This window comes from Delphinapterus leucas, chromosome 5 (assembly GCF_059928025.1).
Source record: "Delphinapterus leucas isolate spDelLeu-1000000601 "Yukka" chromosome 5, BTC_Dleu_Yukka2, whole genome shotgun sequence".
Classification (NCBI taxonomy): domain Eukaryota; kingdom Metazoa; phylum Chordata; class Mammalia; order Artiodactyla; family Monodontidae; genus Delphinapterus; species Delphinapterus leucas.
The window spans coordinates 61,132,344-61,151,194 of NC_143133.1; the positions used below are offsets into that span (position 1 = coordinate 61,132,344).

The 18,851-nt window shown below is 36.2% G+C and overlaps 1 protein-coding gene across 16 annotated transcripts in view; it reads right to left on the reverse strand.

Moving 5' to 3' along the window:
* The window catches only part of ARAP2 (ArfGAP with RhoGAP domain, ankyrin repeat and PH domain 2), a 196,600-nt gene that overhangs the window by 83,066 nt on the left and 94,683 nt on the right, over positions 1–18,851 (reverse strand). For all 16 annotated transcript variants that reach the window (XM_089911758.1, XM_089911751.1, XM_089911748.1 and 13 more), the window contains 5 exons: positions 12,865–13,009; positions 10,729–10,831; positions 9,894–10,092; positions 9,525–9,588; positions 3,451–3,492 (listed from right to left, as the gene is read on the reverse strand). In XM_089911758.1, the coding sequence (XP_089767884.1) occupies positions 3,451–3,492; positions 9,525–9,588; positions 9,894–10,092; positions 10,729–10,831; positions 12,865–13,009 (553 nt within the window). The remainder of the gene's footprint in view (positions 1–3,450; positions 3,493–9,524; positions 9,589–9,893; positions 10,093–10,728; positions 10,832–12,864; positions 13,010–18,851) is intronic.

The window sequence follows — 18,851 nt, forward strand, 5'->3', positions numbered from 1 at the left end:
GTGGTTTGCCTTTATCATGCATGAGGTATGTTGATCTTAGTACATCTGTGGGTTTACAGTTTTTATCAAATTTGAAAAAAGTCTGGCCATATTTCTTCAAATATATACATATATATTTACTCCATCCTTCTCTTATTTTGGGATTCTAATTATACTTACATAAGAATGATATTGTCTCACAGGTCACTAAGGCTCTGCTAATTTTATTCAGTCTTCTCCCTCTGTGCTTAAGTTTTGATAATTTCTATTGTCATGCCTTCAAGTTCGAGGTTTTTTTTTTAATGTAGAGTCTGTTCTTGCATTTAGCTGATCTAGTGAGATTTTCTTTTCAGATAGTGTATTCTTCAGCTTTAGAAGTTCCATCTGGTTCCTTCTTTAGATCCATTTTTCTATGTTTATGTTTTCCTTTACATCTTTTTTTCTCTGTGTAAAGAATTGTCTTTTTATTTATTTATTTTTTACTGGAGTATAATTGCTTTACCATGCTGTGTTAGTTTCTGCAGTACAGTGAACTGAATCAGCTATAAGTATACACATATCCCCTCCCTCTTAGACCTCCCCCCCCCAATCCCACCCATCTAGGTCTTCACAGAGCACTGAGCTGAGCTCCCTATGCTATACAGCAGGTTCCCACTAGCAGGCTATTTTACACATGGTAGTGTATTTATGTCAAACCTAATCTCCCAATTCATCCCACCCTCCCTTTCCCCCACTGTGTCCACACGTCCGTTCTCTCTGTGTCTATTCCTGCCCTGCAAATAGGTTCATCTGTACCATTTTTCTAGATTCCACATATATGCGTTAATATACGATATTTGTTTTTCCCTTTCTGATTTACTTCACTCTGTATGACAGACTCTAGGTCCATCCACATCTCTACAAATGACCCAATTTCTTTTTATGGCTGAGTAATACTCCATTATATATATGTACCACATCTTCTTTATTCATTCATCTGTCAATGGACATTTAGGTTGTTTCCATGTCCTGATTATTGTAAATAGAGCTGCAATGAACATTGGGGTACATGTGTCTTTTTGAATTATGGTTTTCTCAGGGTACGTGCCGAGTAATGGGATTGCTGGGTCATACGGTAGTTCTGTTTTTAGTTTTTTAAGGATCCTCCATACTGTTCTCCACAGTGGCTATATCAATTTACATTCCCACCAACAGTGCAAGAGGTTTCCCTTTTCTCTGCACTCTCTCCAGCATTTATTGTTTGTATATTTTCTGATGATGGCCATTCTGACCACTGTGAGGTGATACCTCATTGTAGTTTTGATTTGCATTTCTCTAATAATTGGTGCTGTTGAGCATCTTTTCATGTGCCTCTTGGCCATCTGTATATCTTCTTTGCTGAAATGTCTAGTTAGGTCTTCCGCCCATTTTTTGATTGGGTTGTTTGTTTTTTTGATATTGAGTTGCATGAGCTGTTTGTACATTTGGGAGATTAATCCTTTGTCCATTGGTTCATTTGCAAATACTTTCTCCCATTCTGTGAGTTGTCTTTTTTATGGTTTCCTTTGTTATGCAAGAGATTTTAAGTTTAATTAGGTCCAACTTGCTTATTTTTGTTTTTATTTTCATTACTGTAGGAGGTGGATCATAAAAGATCTTGCTGTGATTTATGTCAGAGGGTGTTATCTTTTACAATATTTATAATATTTTAAAATTACTGTCTATATTCTTTGCTAATTCCATTATCTTTCTCATTTCTGGGTCTGTTCTTATCAACTGATTTGCAGCTTTTTCACTTTGCTAGTAACTTTTACTGTATGCTAGACATCATTCAGTGCCAGGATTGTGTCTTCCTTTAAAGGGTGTTGATGTTTGTTTTAGGATCTTTTGCCTATTTGACCCCAGGTAACTAAATGACTTGTGAAGAGGTCTGTTTTTAAGCTTAGTAAGGTAAAAATGGAGCAGCCTTTACCTGAAGGCTGGTTTAGCCTTAATACTCTGGAATTAACGTTCTGGAGTCTTTACAAATGCTCTGTGTTAATGAAGTCTGTCTAACTTGGCTAGATAAAATTTGAATCCACTCCAGCAGTGTCTAAATTCTGGGAATTGTTCAACTCATAGCACACCCTGGGAGTATTTCTACCTGGAGTTTCGACCTTCAAATATGCAGGTTCGTATTGAGCTGAAGATGGAAGGGAACTCCTTTGAAGATTTCTGAAGCTCTTGCTCTGCACATCTCCCCCTCTGCTCTGTACTCTATCCTGCAATGTTTAGCTACCACAGATTCCCCTATCTCTATAGGGGAAGTCAACACAGCAAAACCTCTTCAATATAGCAAAACCACCACCTTCTGCTTGGGTTCCCCCATTCCCTGTGCCAGGGACTGATAAGAAGCCAAGGTGATCTTAACCCTTATGTCACTTGTTTCCCTTCTCTCCATGATCACAATCCTGGGATACCTCTTGTCCTAAAGTCTGAAAATAGTTCATCTCATATGTTTTTGTCCAGTTTTCTAGTTGTTTAAAGTGAGAGGGCATGTTCCATACCAGTTATTTCTTCATGGACAGAGATGGGAGTCCAGAACATTTTATTCAGTCATTGCATCCATAAATCACCCTCATCTTAGTTTATAGAGAAACAGTATTTTTTTCCCCATACCTTCAGATAAGAAACTGCTGCACAGTCATGGCATTTTAGCCAGAAAGAGGCAAACAATTATTAAGAAAATCTGCAGATGCAGAGACTGTATCACAAGAATAATGAAGAATGAAATATTAGCTTAACTAGCTTGTTTCCTCCGAAGCCAACAGTTTAGTAAAAAGTGTCAAGGCACACTATTCCCTGAGAAAGAAAAAGCCTCCAAGTTTTCAATTTCATCTCTATATAGTATTAGGCAATCACCTATAGGAATGTGAGAAACAGCCCTGTTTCTAGTCTGCTTTAAAAAAAAAGCCGTCTTTACCCTTGTAAAAGCCTGCAGTCCTTTCCAGAACAAGGCAAGTTATTAATTACATTTAATTGATAATACTAATATGGTATCGATCTATCTCTCCAGGCCCACTCTCTCATGCTTCCTCCTTAAGAACTGAAGGTTAAGGCTGAGCTGGACTGAAGTTGTACCCTAGCCCATCCTATTTCTCTGAAACTATCGTTTTCACCTCTTTGAAGATCTTAGTGTCTCAACTCCTCATTTTTTTCCTACTCTAATCCTACCTAGGATTCCAGAGCCACTTAAATATACTTTTACTTAAAAAATAAAAACTGATTATCTTGATCCCATTTATCTAGAAGGGATCTTCTCACTCTTTTGTATTTTTTCACACCATATTGCATTTATTTGTTCATAAGCTTATATTCTAGTATATGGGAGGTGTCTTGAACTGAATGAAATACATTTTTGAAGAAAATAATATATACTTTAAAATCAACCCTTTATTAAATAGGCACACATTCCCTTTATCGTGATTCTCTTTAACAAACAAAAAAAATCACCTTATAATGTAAGTTTGAATAGTCCCTTTCTTTCTGCACAACCTGCGGGGGTGGTGAGAGAAGAGTGGTTTGCTTTGGCAACATTCAGATTAAACCATCTCTGCAAATTAAATCATCAGAAAGTTACAAAAGCAGTCAAGCTGATATTGTGGGCAATCAGCTACTGTTTAATTTGCAATTAAATGCACAATTTAGAAACCACTTTAAGATAATTCACCCTGGAGGGTATTGCTAACATATCAGCTGCTATAAAACACAATTCAAGGAGGGAAAAAAAATCACATGCAATAAGTTGATATGAAATAAGAATCTTCAACTTAGGGTATTAATCACCCAAATTGAGAAAAGTAGTCTGTCCCATAATTGTGAAACATATCGATAAAATGTTTATTCCCCAGTGTCGACTTCTTTATGTCTGGAATTTGCAGTTAAAACTGGATGTCATCAGGCTTGGGGGCCATCAAGTGCTTCATGCTTTACTATAGGTCAACTAAACAATCTTTAAAAAATTAAAACAAGCAAACAACAACAACAAAAAGCTAGGCTGTTCTGTTTCTGATGAACACAGTTGAGTTATTCATACTGTGTTTATTACAACTAACAGCCTTTCTATAAAAGCTTAATAATAGGTGTCTTTGACAAACGAGCACGAAGCTACAGAATGTGAGATGGTGCACACAGTAACTTATTTATCAGAAAGAGATACACAGAGAATGTGGGCCAAGTGCAGAAATAGTTTTTAAATTTTATGAAAAGGATGCTGTAATCTACTGAATACTTCAGTCACAGTGGATATATAACCTACTGTCCAGAAAAGTGCCTTCTGACCTCAGCAGGGTCCAGGACATTCACTGACTAACAATGGGTATTCAAAAACATGATTTCTTTCTTTCTTTTTTCTTTTTTTTCTACACCAAGAAAGGCACAGAATCTAAGTCCCAATAACAGCATCAAATATCATGGCAGAAAGCCTTAAGTGTAATCAAGAAAGCTTTATTTTCCAAAATAATAATTTTTAAAGTATACAAAGAATACACATTAAAGCGACACCATCTGGAGCACCTTCTGCTTAGAGCTTTTCAGAGCAAAAATGCTCTGTGTGTGGAAAATATTATTGCAATATTTTTCTGTCTAAAGACACTCATGCTATGTATATAGAGAAAATTACCATGAAGATTAAAATATATATCTAGTGACTATATTCACTGGATGGTTATCAAGTTATGAACTAGTTCATGGGGTTCATTCTCTTGCCTTTAAGAAACATTAATATATTTTAACATTTTAATCAAGGGTAGACAAGGGCAGAGAAAATATGTGAAATTAATTCATTAAGTTTATTTATGATTTGCAGCTCTGGTTCAAGCTGTTACTAGCAAAAAAATAAAGGTTAAAACTTATAGCTAGTTGGTTTCTCTTTCTTTCAATTATTCTCACTATCTTTATATGCCACCAACGTGAATAATTAGAAGTTGTTTTATTTCTTAAAGCCACAATTTTGTCTGTCATTGACAAGTCTACCGCAATCAACTGTACTTTACAGTCAGTATTTCCCAAGGGGCTAACAGATCAAAAGACAGATGAAAAATAGGGCAATGCAATGAAATTCTCTTATTTTTATATGATATTAAAACAGATCTTAAACCATTACATCTATAATTAACTGGCTTTGTTTGAGTACTGGGAGAGAAGTACAGTACATATTCCCTATTTTGGTAAGTGATAAAACGATTCATAAAGTCACCCAGGCCAAAAGCTCAGGAGTCATCCTTATTTCCTACCTCACAAAACAACTGAAAACCAGCAGACTGATTGAAAACCAACAGATTGGTATCTCTCTCAACATCCCACCACCAAATCTAGAAAGCTACCAACATCCAAAAACATCCATCAATTCCTCTTTTTTTCCTGTTAGAACTGAGGGACCTGTCCTGTTGTCCTCTCTCTAATACATTCACTCTTCTCCTGTTTTTTTTTTTAACCTCTGCTCCATCAAAATGTTTTAGATGGCACAAGTTCAAGCCATCTAAAACAAAATTGCACATACATTCCCTTCCTGGATCAAATCCCTTTTACTTCATTAATCCTATTAACCTCCAGACATCCTAGACCAACTGGTTATCTAATCTGATCCTGTTCCCAGCCTGACTCTAATCCAGTTTCTGTTTTATCACTTCTGTTCTCCACAGAGTCCCCAGATGGACTCCCCATCACTTACCAATGGAGTATCTGTCCTCATCAGATAGCACCTGACACTTCTGACTATTCCTTCCTTCTTGAAACACCCTCCTCCCGGGCTTGGTGCCACATTCTCTCTTGGTCTCCTGCTTCACTCTCTGGATAAACTAGCTTTACTCCCCACGATAGCTATTCCTCTCTGACAACCATCCCCACCTCCAACTGACCTGTATTCACCAAGGCTCTCACACGTTACTTCTTCCCTTCTCACTCTGTAGACTCTCCCTAGGTGATTTCACTTTCTTTCTTCTATATGCGGGTACTCCAAAATCTATATCCCCACCCCATTAACCAATCAGGACTGTCAGATCCATAAATATAACTCCCTCCGAGCAACTTCTCCTCAGCTATTTATAAGCATTTCACGTTCAACATGTCGAAAATCAAACTCATTATCTCCCCAGCTCGCTCCCAGACCTGCTCTTTTTCCATTTTTCCCTATCTCAAGTCCCTTTATTTACATATGTATATACATATCCACATATATGTACACACACGTGTGAATGTCTGTGTATAAATATATAGACATGGGTCCCTGTTCAGCACCACACAAGGTGCTCTGGACACCTGCAGGCTCTTTGTTACATCAAAGATTACAACCTAGTGCCATCCCAGGTTGATTCTTTATTCACACTTCTAACCTCTCTTCTTTCTGCTTCATCTTTAATTATGTAAGCATTGTATGGATACATTTTTCTAATAAAATAACTTTTTAAGTTTTCTAATAAAAATTTTATTTTCTAATAAGTTGTTGAAATTTTAATTTCTAGTGACTTATTTATCCAGGCTTCTAGCACATTTGATGACAATTCTTGAGAGTGATCTACACAAAAGTATTGGTAAATTAATACTTAACACTTGTTTTAAAAAGAAGAAATATTTAGGTTGTTAAGTTAAAAAAATGACCTTACCTTGATGTCAAAATGGATTACTGTCCTCAATACCATATAGGCACTGGAAGGCTAAGTGCTTAAAATAGTGGCTAGTATACTGTAAGTTCTGTACATTGGTGTCATTGTATTATTGTTATCTGAATATTATTGATTTGAAGAAAACAGGGAAAGCAAATGAAACCAAGATATAAGCATGGATAAACATAGTTGTTTTCAAATGGTACCTTTGTATGGAAGCTATTCAAAGAGATCCAAGGAAAATACCTTAGTTTTATATTTGTCCCTGTATTTCTCCTACTCTCCTCCTGACACATTCTCTGTTCCTTTCATAAAAATGCTTTCAGCATAACTAGTTGATAACACATGTAGATTAAAAACTTTAAATTATTATCAGAAACAAAATTACACAGCTTTGACCATTATTTTGATATTCTATTAGTTTTTAACTATTCCATGAACTCAGAGTGTATCTGAATTCACCTCCTGATTCCTGTTGCCCAGGGGAAAGGTCAAGATGTCACAAAGTAACAAAACATTTAGTCGTCTGGCTTCCTTATCTAGCATTCATGAGGGAGTGTGCTGCATGCAGTAAGCACTAAAGAAAAATTAAAATTGAATATCACTAACCCACATTTGGTACATTTTCATTAAAATCTAGGTACAACTGGTCAAATCCTTTATAGACTAAAAATGATAGAAAAATACCTTGGCTATAGTAACCTGATTTATAAAAAATTATGTATACATATAATAAATACAGTAAATTCCACTAGCAAGTTTCTGCTTGCTTATTTGTTTAAGAACATAAGCTCTGTGAACTCAGACATGCAATGTGTATTGCTGACCATTTTTTCCTGCCGTGTAGATAACAGGCGGCAGGCATTCCATAAACATTAATAGATGACTATAAAAAGTACATTTGTGCTAGTACTTTAATGCCATAATACTATCCACTGTCTCATGATCATTTCTGAACATGTACGTAACAGGATTCTGAGAGAACGGTAAAACTATCATCTGGTACTGAAACTCAGCATCTAAAGAGCATCATTGACCATTGTAAGTCCAGAAATAAACAAGTAAAAACATAAAATCCTAATTATGTTTGTAAGTTAATAAACACACTCTGATATAAGTATCTAATCAGCAATATGTTTGCTGTCTAAAGCTGTTGATATTCTCCTATGAAGTTCAAGAAAAGACAGGTTCAGATAACTACTCAAAGTCATTATCCTTGTCACCAGCATGGAAATTCACCAGAGGGAAGGCTGATTTAGCTATATTTTTATATTATCATTACATATATTTTTACAAATGATCCTGTACTCTTGTGGAACTAAACATTCTGAATTAATGTAATTAAGGGATTTGAAAGCAAATAATGAAACATCAAGAGAAAACAATTTGTTCTTCCTAATTGTTGTGATATGACTCTAGCTGCTCCTTCTCAGGCTCTTTTGCTAGATCATTCCTCCTCTACAATTGGAGGCCCTGGGGCTACATCCTTGTCTCTTTTCTATCTACAGTCCTCTAGGTGAATCTGTCCAGTTCCTTGGCTAAATAAATAAGTCAAAATGCTGATGACTCAAATCTTGATCTCCAGCTGCAACCTCTCCACTTAATTCCAGGCCTGTATATCCAAATGCCCAGTCACCAGCTCCACTTTGCTTTCAAATAGACATCTCAAAATTATTATTTCCAAAACCAAATTCTTGATCTACTACCCTAAACTTGCTAGTGTCCTACCTCTACTCTCCATGTACTTTTTATCTCAAAAAAACAGCGCCATTCATCATTTATGTAAATGCTCCAGCCAAAAACTTTGGGGTCATCCTTGACTCTCAGAGTCATTGAATCCATCAACAGACCTGCTCACCTCCACCCTCACAGTAGATCCTACACTCAACACTATGTCATTAGGAAGTCACGTTTTGCCTGGCCTCTGCAGCATCATCCTACCTGGATGCTCAGTTTCACTCCTGTCCTCCAAAAGCTATTCATCTGAATCACAGTAGTCATTTAAAAACATAAGTCAGATGATTCCATTTCCTGGCTCTCAAATCAAGCAGCTTCCCATCACGCTTAGAATAAAATTCAAATCATTTTTACATATCATGGCCTGTAAGGCCCTATATGTTCTGGCCCAGGGATATCTCCGCTGTCACTCATTCAAATTTCCCCAGCCACAGCAGCTTCCTTGAAGACCCTGAACATTCCAAGCACAACACAGCCTTGGGGTCTTCAAAATACCCTTGACTTTGTGCCTGGTACATTCTATTCAGACCGCTGTATGGTTTGTTTCTTCACTTTATACAAATCTCTGATCAAAGATACCTTCTCTTACCACCCTATTGAGAACAGAATACTGTTCCATCAGGCGCACTCTCTTCACCTTATTTTTGGTCTGCTTATATTGTGTTTCCCTCACTAGTGTAGATGCTTCATAAGGGCAGAGACCATATCTGTTTTATTCATCACTGTATCCCCAATACCTATAACAGTTCCTGATATACAGTAGAAGCTTAATATTTATTGAAAAACTGAATAAATTTGAGAAATCAGGTTTAGCTATGCATGATTCAGGGTATTATTTATAGCCATCATATAACTACACTGAAAACATATTTACAACTGGCAAAGTGCTTCCAAATACTTATATGTGAATGTTGAAAAGGGATCAAGGTCTGTAGAAAACTCTAATAACTGATCACACTGAGTTTCTCCTAATGAATATAAAAATATGCAAGCTTCATTGGTGTACTCTTTCTACTAAAGAGAACATACACACACATACATACACACACACACACACACACACACACGTACGATTCGGAAAATTCCCAACAGGCTACAAAATAATAGGTTCTCCTCCAAGAGGATAACCAGTATACTCAACTCCCTAGAGCTGTAGAGATAAAGAGTAAAAAGCAAAAATGCACTTACCTCCCTTTTTCTACCAAGAGCAAGACATCCAATTTTTCCCCATTTTGAAGTACTGTGCTAATTGCTGAAGGGAAAGAAGAAAAGCATGAACATATTTTTAAAAAAAAGAGATATGGGAACATATGTATATGTATAACTGATTCACTTTGTTATAAAGCAGAAACTAACACACCATTGTAAAGCAATTATACTCTAATAAAGATGTTAAAAAAAAAAACATTACACAAAATACCCTTAAAGACTACTGAGTCAGTCATATGATGTTTGGGAGTGAGCCATCATAATTTTATGTGAAATCTACTACTTCCATGTACGATAAAGAATTGTGTGCAGAATATAAAGTGAGAGAGAGAAAAAAAAACCACTTACTTAGTTCTTGCAGTCTTCTTAAGTGCATTCTATCCTCCTGACCTTCTTGCATTTGAAGGCAAAAACGCAAACTAGATTTGTCCATAGCAAACCAGCCTTTTCTCCACTGATCCAGGGCATGGCAGTCTTTGTAGTAGAGTTGACCAATCAAATCATAGTCAGCTTCTGTTAAGTTTTCAGCAACAAAGGGAACAAAATGCTGTTAAAACAAATACAAAAAAGTAATAAAGACAGTGGAAATAGGAAATCCCTTACATAGCTACAGATACGAGGGAAAGTGGAAAAATTTGTTTTCCTATTTTTAAGATTTAGGAGTCCAGATTGCAAAACAATTATTTAAACCTGCTATCAGTCTTAAAACTGAAGAGCTATAATGCAATTTCAAATGGCAGCATCTTAAGCCATTTTTCTTATATATAGATTTGAAATAGGAAGACATTCTCTTTGTTGATTTGTGGCATTTTTCAAAATGTCAACCTTCAATGTTTGTCTTCATTTGTATCTTTTACTGAATCTGTTCTTTTCCCCTTTGTGTATACCATGAATAAGATATCTACCTATAAAAAGACATACATAAAAATGACTTTACAACATTGAAAAGATCTCCATAATCAAAGCACAGCCTTAATTTGAAGAATGACTTGTCCAAGATCCTACATTAATTTTGTCTCTGCTTAAGGCTCTAGGAAGGTAGTTCTTAACCTCTTTTGACTACAACATATGAAAACCTAATGAAGTATGGACATTCTTCCCAGAATCCTGTATAAAATTTTCATGGACCTCTGAAGGTTAAGAATCTTCTCTGGATTTAGGTAATAAAACAATATTTAAATACCTTGGCTATTGCTTCTGTCCATTTTCTTTGTGCTTGAGATGTTTCAGCTCCAAATAAAAATGCACGTTCTGAGGGTAAATAGATCTCGAAGGTAAAGATGGGCCTACAGCACACAAGAATAAAAAGATACCACTTGTTATGTTTGGCTTTTATGAGAAAAATAACACAAAGGTCCAGTTTTTAATTAAATTCTTTTTGAAAACGGAATAATGGTGTGAAATCTATCTACCCCCTACCTACCATATTTTTCTGTTGATGGTTTATATTTTATTCAAATGAGTTAAATGGAACACACTGGATCAGACAAAAGGAATATTATTCTGACTAATCACTCTACAGCGTGACTTTGTCGATGCCCTGATGTGACAAAGGCTGTCTTCTGTCTCCTCTTCCCTCTCAGACCACTCCTTCTTGATTTATTCTGACCCCCTATTCAACACAAACATTGTCCAAACAGTTCTCTAATTAGTTCTCTTCTTGTCTTACTTCACAAATTTTCCTTCCATCATCTTGTCTTATGCCAAAATTTCATCTCCTTACCATAGATAAAATTAGGGTAACATCCCAAGCCCTGAATTTTTCCTTCTGTTCCTCATCCACAGCTCCAAGTATTTCTTGGAACATGCTAAGTATATATTCTGCCATTACTCAAAATACCTTATACCAAACTCATCTTCCTTCTTCCTCTTTCTCACCCCCAACCTACTGTATCTCCTTCATATTCCAATTTAGAGGCATCACCATCTACCTCAGCAACAAGATCAAAACTTTGGAGTCTAATTTATTCTTCCCCTTGACATCAGCTCTTCATCCATTCAGTCAGACATTTAATGTTATCAGTTCAATCTTAAGAGTCTCTCAACCCACTGTTTTCCTTTTTAATTATTTCTTCCTCTAGCTAAACTTTCAGTAATTACAGTCTCTCTCCCTCCAACCTCTTCTTTATCACTTCAGTCAGCTCTCTTCCTAAAATACAAATCTGTGTGATTTTTCAGTGGCTACATTACTGATTTAAAATTCTGTAATATGCTATTGAAGGCAATTAAGAATTATTTTTTAACCACATCTCATTATAGATGCTTTCTCCTGCATATCTACTTGTATCAGTAACATTCCATCAAGAATGTTTTAGTTTTGAATATGATTATATGCTAATGTAAAATTATTTAGGCAACTTAATAAATAGGATGCACTTAATATTCCATGGTAAGCCATGTTAAACTGATCATTCATTTAGAGTAAAAGCACTATTAAGATTAAAACAAAAAACAAATCAACTAATAACCAGTTTTGTTCACATAAAAGAATCAAATCAGATTTACTAGAAAACAACAGTCATTTCAACTAGTATATATTGGTCATTATGTGATAACAGTAATATGTTTCATGCAATTTTATATAAATAACATAGCTTTACAAATCTCTTCCTTTTCTCACATAAACTTTTTATTAAAATACTATGATCCTATAAAACTGTTTTTTGCAGATTTTAGTATTCATACTTTTTAATTAATTACATGACAAAATGTGATAAGAAACTTTCACACCAAAGATCTTTAGAGGGTCAATTTCCAGAAGTCCTCACAGAATCCTATTAAACTATTTTGTAAGTCAAACATATTAAATAAAAAATGCTTCCTCTTTGAATTAAAACTTTTTTGAGACCATAAAAATGCCAAAGTAGATCTTTAAGGAATTTAGTATTTCAATATGCTATTAAATATGCTTAATAGTTTATTTTATTATGAACAAACCACTGAATTTTTTGTCATCTCTTTTAACCATGATACATTTAATGAAAGCATAAATTTTGTCATTAGTCCACTATTTTAAATAATGAATAAGTCATAAAAATTATGGGACCACATGTTCAAGAATGGAATGACATAAACTTACTTAAAATTAGATACAAACACGTCAGCCTTTCATAATACCTAATATAATATTTAAATTTTTCCACTTTTTAGTGAATTCCCTAAGGAACTTTCAGAAGCTGAAAAATGAGTAGGCTTCAAGAAACCATTAAACTCTTCTAAAAGAAGCAACTGAAGTGAAATGATAATAAAATCCTTATTACCTGGCATGATACATACCAGAAAATACTTTCGACTCCTAACCATTTAATGATAGACCTACCCAGTATTTAAACAGAAGTCTTCTTTGTGTACAGCCAGGCAGATAACTTCATTGGTATTAATGGTGCCATTAGGCGTGGTAGACTTATCATTTTCATAGTAACTCAAGAAGCCTCCTTCCAGAACACACCACTTTTTATTTGTCTCTAGGAATTGAAAACAAAACACAAAATAAATTGAGCTATACCATAAATCAAATTTTAAAATATGTGGTTTTAAATAATGACTGGATTCAAATAAATAAATGTATTAATTTTCTATTTTGTGTAAAGAGCATGATATTGCTGCATGGGATAAAAAGTTGTCACACTCCCTGCTCTCAAAAAAATTTACAATCTAGTAGCCAGGGACATACAAGACAAAAACAACTATGACACTGATGACCAGAGAAACAAGCAGATCCATAAAGAGACCGCTGCAAAACAACTCTGAAATGGCAAAGACTAATGTCTGTACAGAGTATTAGGAGGGAAAAATGTAGGGTTAAAAAGTAAGACTGTGGATGATGTGAGGTAGGTGAGCAAAGAAAGAAGGGGTCAGACCCTACAATGCCCTTAATGCCCTGTTTAGGGGATCTGAAATTCATCTTGTTAAGAATTCAGCACACTATCGCCTGCAGGCAAAATCCAGATCAACATATGTTTTTGTAAATAAAGTTTTGAAAAAGAGCCACACCTATTCATTTATGGATTTTCTGGGGCTGCTTTCCTGCTACGAGGGCAGAGATGACTTGTGGCAGAGACCATCTGGCCTGCAAAGCTTGAAATATTTACTATCTGGCCCTTTTCAGAAAAGTTTGTTGAGCTTTGATTTTACAGTTGATGGTGGGCCACTGAAATGGTTTCAACAGAAGAAAATTCCATATTTAAATCTTACACACTTCATTTCTGTGGAAAATGGATGTGAGAAGGTGAGGCTGGAGGCAGGAAACCAGTTAGGACACTGTCAAAAGAAGTCTAAGTGAAAGATGAAGATCATCCAAAGCAGGACAGTGGTACTAAGGATAATGGGTGGGGGAGGGGGGAGACAGAATGACGGGAAAGGATGGGGGACAATAGAGAGAGACAGGAGACAGAGGGAGGAAAGGGAGAGAGAAATGCATACATGCACCTTTGTGTTTTAAAGGGATACAACATGTATTGATGGGATGAAGGGAGTAAGGGAGAATTTATTAATGGTTGTATCATTTTTAGCTTTGATTACAAGGTGGGCAGGAATGTTTACTTTTTTCTACAAGAAAATAAAATAGAAACAGTTTTAGTGCATGTAACCTGAATTTCCTTTGATATATACTAAATGAGAGCTATCCCCTGGAAATCCAAGTAGGAACACCTATTAGGCAGATCACCCTATGAATTTGCATCTTCAGGGCAAGGAAAGGCCTCAATGACCAGAAAGTCTTTAGCATACAGCTAGTGGTTGAAAATACACAGTAACCAAGGATAAAATCTTAGGGAACTTAGGGAACAATGGATATAGAAGGGTCCATGAAAGCAATGAAGCAAATGAGAAGGGACGGTGTATAAAACAGGAAAGCGGTGAGCATTTATGAAAGGAATGATTACCAACATTAAATATAGAAAGAGATCCAATAAAACAAGGGCAGAAAATAGCAGTTGGTCTTCAGAATAAGGAGGTAACTGCCTCTACTTTAGTGAGAGTTCTGTCTCTCTCATCATCATCCTGAGGTGGACCCTACAAAGGTTAGACCCATTCTTGGAGGGAAGCTACCCTCAAACTGGAGTGGTAAGAAAATAACTTCAAACAAAAATACAGCTTTTGAAATAGTCATTTATGACTGAAAAGGATGTTTCTAAAGCAGCAAAAAATGCTTTCTGAGCTACAATCATTCCATAATTCTGAGAAAGAACTGTGGGAGGAAAGTCATAGAAAGGGGAGACTGCCAAAAACCTACCTGGCCAAAGAAAGAGATTACACGTGAAGTTAGGACCTAGGAAACGAGACTGAAGGCTCATGGCAGAGGCCAGGCCCCAGGAGTCTTACAAGACAGGTGTTCAGGAGTTTGTACCTGTAGACAAGTGGGAGCCATTGGAAGGTCTTAAACAAAAAGTGCCAAATGCATGATGCATAAAATAAATGTAAATGCAGAATCTAATTATGTTAATTCTAGTGGGAAACAAATGACAGATCTCTTTTAAAAGGTGAGTACAGGCTCACTGTAAGTTAGAAATATGGGCTTGAGGAGATTTAATCCTGTAGCATCATCACCATAACCCTTGATGAGCTTCATTTTTATAAGTGAAAACAGGTCAGAGGTCAAACCAAGTGGGCACAGATATTACCTTTGAGGATTTATAATAACAAAGCTGTGATAGTAAATCCTGACATTTCTATTCATCTGGGAAGCAACCAAAAGCTTCAACAAAATTACGTTGGATGGCATTGGTCTGCTTGGGCTAATTCAGACAGGATACCCTCTCTGCTACAGAAGTCTTACTTTTTAATCAGTTACCAGAAGATGTCCACCAGATGGTGCACAGAATGGACAACTCTGAGGACACAAGGTATTTACTAGACACAAGGTTGTGTGTATGGTGGTTGTACTGGCTGGAGGGGTTGTTCTCTGTTTCTATTCAACCTTGACGTTTAGATCAGGGAAGAAAAACACTACTGGAATTTACTCACACACAACTAAAAAACTCCAGAGGTGACCTACTGAAATACTCCTACGAAGTGATGTAGATACTATAACAGAGCTGGGCAGCTTGGTTGTCAGCTACCACCTGTAGGATATACCTAAATGCAAAGGCTCACTGGAAACCAGAAGCAGCTGTGTACATGGATCGCCTCTCTGCTACTCTTCCTCCTCCCCTTATCATCACATGCATGTGGCACGCACTGTTCTACACATCTCGTGCACATTAACTCACTGAATCCTCAGAACAACCCAGTTAGGTCAGTTGTATTACTGCATATCCCTTTCCTTATACCCTGCCCACAGGCACAAGCTGGTTGATTGACCTTGCCAACATCACACAGGTACATCAGAGCTGGGGGTAACACCCAGGCAGTCAACTAGGGAAGCTACCCTTCTATCTACTTCACAAACTGCCTCTCTGTGCCTGTTACATGCTTGAAGCATGTATGTCCATTTTTAAAATGCATCAGGGTACAGCAGAGGTCATACCTTCAAATAGATATGTGCACAATAAATGTATGGTAGTTAAGACGAAACTATTATTTTTTGAAACCATGACATTGTTTCCTGATGAAGAATTTCCTCAACTGATGGCATTCAGTGTTCACAGAAGACAGGAATACACACTAGGAATCCTTTTGATTTAAAATAAATGTATTACAGCCTTGGAGAAACATTTTTAAACTATACGAGTTAGGTATTTATAAAACAAAAGACCTTCAAAATTCCTCAATGCTAATCTATAAAAGAAAATATAAACAGTTAATAGAGAATTTCTAGTAAACCGTATCAACCACTTTCTTTTTAAAAATCAAATGCTGTGTCAACAAATCAAGGTAAGATACCAAGGGAAAATAATACAGTTGAGGGGAGAAAACAGAAAACAAAACCAGGATGCTATTATTCAGCTCTACACTTCGGTTTAACAAGAGCTATCAATCTTTCCTTTCATGAACACTGAATTGGGAAGAAAAAGAAAAATACAGATCAGTCTTCATAACCAGAGGCTAGAAGAACTTCAAATCCTGAAAACCTGAACTGACAATTTGAAGCCTCTGTAACTCTCTGAAGGACTTGCATGCATTCTATTCCCTGACTTTTTTGTTTGTTTTTAATCAGTCTATTCTATGGCCGTCCTGACAAGCCCTGATGGAGTTATGCAGTCCAGATGCTTTCAGAGGCAAAGGTGACAACCACACTTTAATCTCTAAATCTTTCCAAATAATTCAGTTTTCCCATAAAGCTGGTGCTCAACAGGAGTACCACCACTGCAGAATCTTGGCAGAAAAGAAAAACAAAAAAAACCCACCAGAACTCTATGTTTCTTGGTAGTTCGACTTTTTCTTCTTCATTTTTAAATAGGCTTTTTATGAACAAAATGTGTTTTGTTCAGAATATTAACTAATAACTATAAATGGAATATAACCTTTAAAAACTGTGAATCACTACATGGTACACCTGTAACTTATACAATGTTGTACAGAAACTATACTTCAATAAAAATTATATTAAGTCAGGTGTGCTTTTACACTGGTAGTAATGTGATTAGAGAAATGCCTATTTATTCAACACATATTTATCACATGACTACTATGTGTGGACACTGTTTTAGGCACCAGAGATTTGATAATCCTGAATAAACCAGAAAATGCTGATGCCTCAATGAGCTTTCACTCCAGAGGGGGAGAGAAACAAATCAAAGAAGGAAGGATCATTTTCATGCAATGAGTGCTATGACAGAAATAAGCAGCACACTATGAAAGAGAAGAGCCGACAGTGGGTGCACTCTTTAGTGGGCTGCCAAAGAGGTCTCTCCAACCAGGTAGCACTGAACTGATCCCCCAAGAGATGAGAAGCAGTCAGGCTGGGGGAAGTGCACTCCTTGCAGAGTGAACGGCAATCACAAAGGTCCAGAGGAGGCAGAAAAGAACATGGCATGTTGCAGGAACAGACAGGAAATGAGTGTGGCCAGGCATGCAGAATAGGAAGGAAGGATGTGAGATGAAAGGGGGAAGGCACGAGAAGGTCTTTAAGGTCTTAATAAGGAAGAGAGTTATACTCTGTCATGGGAAGCCATTAAATGTATTTGAATGATGGAAACACATGATCTGATTTACATTTTCAACAATCACTAAGCCTGTTTTGGGGAATAAGGTTTGGAGGGAAGCTAGGGCAGATACCGGCAAGTAAGCGGGGTTGGGGCATGGGATGGGGGTGGGCGTATTACAGCCCAGGCAGGACAGGATGGTGGCTGGAGCTAGGACGATGTTAGTGAAGATGGAGGGTAGCCAACTGATTCATGGTCTATCCCGAGTTTTAAATGAGAGACACATTGGATGGAAGAAATGAAAACCATCAAAGAATACCCTATCATTAGATTATTTTCCAATGAAATCATTTCTGCGTGCTGCATGGTCAAAGTACAAAAGTTCAGTTTCCCATTACTTAAAACCGAATGCTCCAAAATGAGAAAATATCCCCAATTAAATTACATATATGGAGAACGCACTGGTTTCTGTTTTTTGAAGTAAATTTTAACAAAAATCCATAGTTAACTTATAAAAGATAAAAAGGAAAGAATGATTTAGTTACAAGTTTAAGACATCAATTCAGTCCCCAAGTAATTAAGAAAAACAATCTATTTCAATGAAATATTAAAACTGGTAAGTCTATAAATATTATAACCAGAATTGCCAAAAAACAAATAAAAGCTTATTTTTAGCCTGCTGAGTACTTATGATATATTGAGAAGCTTTAGGAAGCAAAGCTTATATTTCAAATTCCCTATTTCATCTTTGTATAAGTGGTTTGAAGGGTGGATCTAAGATATCCTACAATTTAGAAGAAACATTCTAGAAAGCTTGTACACTTATTAACAAGTACATTAATTGCCTTGTTATTCAATTATTTTAATAATGACTATCATCAATTCACAGATTGTTCTGATACTTTTTCCCTCCTGATCACTCAACTTTCGACTACTTAAGGGTTAAATATAGACAAGGAGCAATGGAAGATGAGAAAATCTCTGTAAAATTCATTATTTATTATTGGTTAGATTGAGTAAAGGAAGACATTAAAAACCACTTGCTGAAAGAACCAAAAAAAACCTAAGCTCAAAGAATAAAAATGCTCTGCCATCTAGTGTCACCCAGCCATCACACTCACCAAAGCCAAAGTTTTACAATAACAATTATAACACAAATCAGATGTAAAACTCTGCTTCATGTCGAGTTCCTCACTGTTCATGTGAAATCAGCATAATATCAGCTATCTTGCAGAGCTTTTATGAGGATTACAATGAACATAAAAAAGCGATGCCTTACACA